Below are 5906 nucleotides of genomic sequence, written 5' to 3'. Positions count from 1 at the left end.
AAGATAAAAGAATTGAGATTTCTAAAAACGTGATTTTTTATGAAAAGATCTTGCCCTTAGTCACAAAAAATGTCCAATTCCAGACACTCAGCCCAACATTGACAAACACACCTTCTCAAAAACAAGATTCATTTAGTCTTCTAGTTGAACCCTCACCTATACCCATTGACCCAACTCCACCTAGTTCTTTATTTTCTCCAACAACCTCTCCTTCTTCCTCACTATCGTTTCCTAACCAAGTTGAACCCATGACCACCGAATCACTTTCAACACTAGACACCAGTCCACCATCACCTTCTCATCCCCCGTCACCTTCTTCACCACCTGAGCAACCCCATCCTCGTCATTCCGACCGGCCTCACCGACCTCCAGCATATCTCTCTGATTACTTGTGTAATTCCTCTCTCATCTCTACAAATCAATCTCCCTCAAAGTGCAAGTATCTTTTATCTTCGGTCATGTCTTTTTCTTCTCTTTCATCTTCACATAAAAGGTTTCTTTTATCTCTACATTCTGACGTTGAGCCAAAGTCTTTTAAGGATGCCAATCAACACTCTAATTGGCGTAGTGCTATGAAAGATGAATTGGATGCTCTTGAGCTGAACAAAACTTGGCGTCTTGTTGATTGCCCTGCAGGGGTCAAGCCGGTTGGCTGTAAATGGGTCTATCGCATCAAACGCAAGCCTGATGGTTCAGTTGATCGATATAAAGCACGCCTTGTGGCTAAAGGGTTCACTCAAACTGAAGGTGTTGATTTCTTGGAAACTTTCTCCCCTGTTGTCAAGCCTGCCACTATCAGATTAGTTTTGGCATTGGCCTCTATGAAGCATTGGCCTATACATCAGTTGGATGTCAATAATGCTTTCTTACATGGGGATCTTTCTGAGGATGTTTATATGACTCTGCCACCCGAATTTATATCTCCTCAACCGAATCAATGCTGTAAGCTACTAAAGTCACTGTATGGTTTACGACAATCTAGTCGTATGTGGTATGACAAACTTTCTCATCTTTTGCTATCTCATGGATATCAGACCTCATCTGATTATAGTTTATTTGTCAAATTCATTGGTGATCAAATTTCTATCCTTTTAGTCTATGTTGACGACATTGTTCTCACTAGTAATTCCATTTCTGAACTTGCTGCCATTAAGTCTATTTTACACCAACACTTCCGAATTAAAGACTTGGGCCCATTAAAATATTTTTTGGGTATTGAAGTTGCTCAACCAGAGAAGGGAATTTGTTTATCTCAGAGAAAATATTGTCTTGATCTTTTGTATGATTCTGATTTATTAGGTGCTAAACCTGCCTCTGTTCCAATGGATAGTACCACAAGACTATATCAAGACAAAAGTCCCTTGCTATCCGACCCTTTTGTATATCGTCGTTTGGTTGGCCGTCTTATCTATCACCACTACTCGACCGGACATCATGTATGCCACTCAACAATTAAGTCAATTCATGGCATCTCCTACTGGATCTCATCTTCAAGCTACCAAGCATGTGTTACGATATCTGAAAACTAGTCCCGGCAAAGGACTTTTCTTTCCAAGGGAATCAGAAATTCAGCTTTTCGGCTTCAGTGACTCTGATTGGGCCGGATGTCCTGACACTCGGCGATCTTTAACAGGTTATTGTTTCTTCTTAGGCAGTTCTTTAATCTCTTGGAAGACCAAGAAACAAACCACCATTGCCCGCTCATCCACGGAAGCAGAATATCATGCACTTGCCAACATAACTTGTGAACTTCAATGGATACTAAATGTGTTACAATTTTTACGCATCTCTCCTATCCGTCCACCAGTTTTATATTGTGATAATCAGAGTGCTCTTCATATTGCTGCTAACCCGGTTTTTCATGAACGGACCAAACATTTAGAGGTTGATTGTCACTTGGTTCGACAAAAAGCTCAAGTTGGAGTGATGAAACTTCTCCCAATTCCCTCTTCTGGACAACTAGCTGACATCTTCACCAAGCCTTTGTCTCCTCAACCCTTCCATCTTAATCTGAATAAGCTTAGTGTTCTTGACATCTTTCATCCTCCAGCTTGCGGGGGCGTATTAAACCACTCTTGCACCTTAGCCCATGACAACAATAAAGACGTCTCACGGCCCACAAATTCAGCCCAACAGAATACACAAATTAAATGATAATTTAGTCTTTATCTTATCTTATAGTTATCTTTATCTTTATCTCTATATCTTATCTTTATCTACTTTTATCTTTTATAGGCAAATACTCTATATATACTTAATTTTACTTTCATAGTTCACAATTCATTCAATCAACAATCAATAAAAATTTCTTCATCTTTTTCTTTCATAATTCTTTTATTTTCCTATTCTTTCACAATTTTATTACAAAAGTTACTTTCTCGTTTACTTAATTACTCTTTCCGCATTTATCACATTTTTACACTATATACTCTACTTAATAGTTGCCTAGTACCAGAGTTATTGTATCTTTGTTGGTGTCTTGAAAATAAAGTAACTAATTGTTGTTATTACAATGCATTAAAATGAAGAAAAACATAGATGTGGTTATCCTTTCTCCAATGAGGCCTCTAAAAATCACTCAGAACTCCTTTTCCTATTTCATAAAGGATTGAAAGAGTATCGTAAAGAACTACACTGTCACTATTAACGATAGGAGGCACCATGAATGGTCTAAAATTAAGGATATCACTACAAAGAGAAAAAGATTAAAATACATGTCCTAAAATGTTGTTTTAGTGAATTGAAACCCATTTTGGTCCTTGAAATTTTTAATCGGCCTCAATTTCGACTCTCAAATTTATAATTACCTAATTATCACTCTCAAATATTGAATTGTGCTCCACGCTTTTCTCTGTAGCAATCTCTGTTAACGGATATCTGATGTGACATGTTAAGTTGACAGAGTGTATATCCAGGTGGCACCCAACTTACTAGAATGGATGTGTGATGAGTGAATGACGTGGCAAAAGTTGAATGAACTCAATTCGCAACTCTCTTTTCCCAATACGTTCGAGACTTTGCTGGAAAAATTGAGTTCATTCAACTTTTGCCACGTCATTCACTCATTACACATCCATTCTGGTAAATTGAGTGTCAAGTGGATACACACTTTGTTAACTTAACGTGTTACAACAGATCTCCGTTAACAGAGATAATTATAGAGACAAACCTGGGACACAATTTAATATTTAAAGGTATTAATTAGATAACTATAAATTTAGGAGTCGAAATTGAGGTCGGTAAAAAATTTCAGAAGTCAAAATAAATTTCAACTCTGTTTTAGTACTGCGAGTTTTGTTGTCCTTAACCTTTTATAAACTATTTACCTAGTACACCATAACAACTATCTTAGTATAACAAATTTAAAGAATCTAAGTGTCTAAATTAAAAAAAAAAAAACTTAAATATATTATTTTAAATTATCATCAAATTTCAAATTGTAACACAGTATCATTTGCAGTTATGTACCGAGCCCATTACCATAAATTTTAATTTATTTCCTCATTGTCGGATTTTTTCACATTCCAAGCTTGTCAAATATGCCTTGGTCCATCTACAGAGAACTGATCTGCATCACACACACCTGGCCCAACTATAACTCGGCTTGACTCGGCTAACCCAACAAAATGGCTAGGCAACAGCTAATTCCCAGCCTTTAATTACAAGCGGACACCGGCAACAGTACACTTCTCAAGTTCAACTGCTCCACCCGTTGGGCACCTACCGTAAACTCCTGCTCTTGGTGTACACTCAAAAGAACTTCCCAGGATCTTGGCCATTCACATTAATTTATATTATATCTAAGTGGCTCAACATGACGGAAAATCACGTTCCCCTCCCTAGGCCGCTCATGCGTGAACATCTTATGATATGATTGGGGAACTGTTGGATAATCCAACAGAAGAAAGGAAAAGAAATGAAGCAGGGGTTGGATCATGTTTCGGGCGTTGAAAGAAACAGGGAAGTGGGTCCCCACAGTGTGTGGCATTTCCTGGGCACCCCGAACCACGTGGTGCTCGAGAAACACATAATGGAGTTTCACTCGAAAGGAGAAAAAAAAGGAAGTAAAAATAAATAAGTGTTGTCGCGTTTTTGTGATTCATTCCAAATTCTCATTTCCCACACACAAAGATGAAAAAGCAAAATAACATTAATTAAATGTTGCCAGAAAAGGCTACAGCAAAAAAGAAAATAAAATAAAAACAACCACGGGTGAGAGTAGTAGTAGAAAAAAGAATAGTAGTAATATAGGGTGGGAGCTTGGCACATTCAACAAATACGCAGAGAGAGAGAGAGAGAGAGAGAGAGAGAGAGAGTTCTCTTACTACTATTGCGACTACTACTCACTTTCTCTCTCTAGATTTGGTTGGGTATTTGACACGAAAATTAAATTAGGAACGAAACAAACAATGCCTTGTTACATCTGCACCTAGTCCAATCCAATTCTATGTGCCCACTCACCTCACCAGACCGACCAAGCCCCAATTCATCTCAATCCCAATCTCAATCCTAGCTAGGGTTTCTCTCTTTTCTTTTCTTTTTTTTTTCTCTCTCTTTCTTTTTACCTCATGTTCCTTGATTCCTGATTCCCTCCCTCTTTCTATTTTCTATCTTTTTGGTTCGATTCGTTTTTTATTTTTACTTTTTTTTTTTTGAGATGGAGCAACAACAGCTTCAGCAGAGTGGAGCTGCCACCGCCGGAGCAGCACCGCCGGTGGAGGGAGCTAGGGATTTGGGAGATTCGAAGACAGTTGGAGTTCCCGCTGCGGTTGCCGGCGATGTTGTCATGGCGGAGAGGGACGGCGGCGCCACGGCGGTTAAGAGGAAGCGGGGCCGTCCGGCGAAGGGTGCTCCGAGGGCGTCGGCGGCGGGAGCGGCCGCGAGGCTGCAGCAGAAGAAGGAGGAAGAGGAAGAGGAGGATGTTTGCTTCATATGCTTCGATGGTGGAAGCTTAGTTCTTTGTGATCGCCGGTGAGTAATCTTGTTGGTTTCCGATTCTCTGGGAAACTTGAACCTTTCTAAGTTGGGCACTTGGCAAAATTTCAGTTCATGGGTTATTGAACTCCATTTTGGCTTTTAGCTTGCAGCTATGGATCATGCATTATTCAGCTGTAATGATTGGTTTCACCGTTTCAGCATTTATTTTCTCTCTCTCCGTCTATTTCCTTTCTTTTTTAAATAAAAAAAATTTCCTTTTTTTAGGGGTTGTCCGAAAGCGTATCATCCCGCGTGTATTAAGCGAGACGAGGCCTTCTTCCGTTCAAAGGCCAAATGGAATTGCGGTATGTTGCTTCGTTAACTACCTTGACACTTGTTTTTGGAATGTAATTAAATTCATATGCACGTGTCGTTTTTTGGTGTTTATACTTCGGAATTTCTGAGTAATGTGTTGGATTATGCAGAATCAAATCAATATATTCCAACGCTATCATTAAGTTAATTTTTCGGTTCTTAGACGTCCAGTTCTTGAATTTTTCGATTGAGTGCACACTCGGCATTTTTTAGAACTCAGTCTCCGTTCTCTGTTTCTGACTATAATATTTTAGTATGTATTAAATGGTGTGTCTTTCCTTTAATAAACGTTTGTTTTCGTGATGCTCAGGTTGGCATATATGTAGCTTTTGTCAGAAGGCCTCCCAATTTTTGTGCTATACTTGTACATATTCGGTGTGCAAGAGTTGTACAAAATATGCTGATTTTGTGTGTGTCAGAGAAAATAAAGGTTTGTGCGGAATATGCATGAGAACTATAATGCTGATTGAAAACAATGGCCAGGGAAATACGGAGAAGGTATGCTAGACTTTCTTATCTATGTGGATACACGAAAGTACTACTCCCAGCTTCCCCTTCTATTTGCCTGTGACTCTGAGAGAGACAAGAAAAAAAAGAAAGAGAGTGTTTTTGTT

At 38.9% G+C, this 5906-nt stretch overlaps 1 protein-coding gene across 2 annotated transcripts in view; it reads left to right on the top strand.

Annotated features, from left to right (window-relative positions):
• LOC107642934 (zinc finger CCCH domain-containing protein 44) overlaps positions 4241 to 5906 on the top strand; it is a 7420-nt gene continuing 5754 nt past the window's right edge. The window contains exons 1-4 of one of the 2 annotated variants that reach the window (XM_016346445.2): positions 4241 to 4518; positions 4658 to 4971; positions 5203 to 5282; positions 5603 to 5790. In XM_016346445.2, the coding sequence (XP_016201931.1) occupies positions 4658 to 4971; positions 5203 to 5282; positions 5603 to 5790 (582 nt within the window). In that variant the 5' untranslated portion in view covers positions 4241 to 4518. Of the gene's footprint in view, positions 4972 to 5202; positions 5283 to 5602; positions 5791 to 5906 lie in introns of both variants that reach the window. The other variant, XM_016346444.2, reaches the window with a different exon arrangement.

The sequence above is a fragment of the Arachis ipaensis genome, chromosome B05 (genome assembly GCF_000816755.2).
Source record: "Arachis ipaensis cultivar K30076 chromosome B05, Araip1.1, whole genome shotgun sequence".
In the NCBI taxonomy this organism is placed as follows: Eukaryota; Viridiplantae; Streptophyta; class Magnoliopsida; order Fabales; family Fabaceae; genus Arachis; species Arachis ipaensis.
This window is presented reverse-complemented; position numbering and strand designations above follow the sequence as displayed.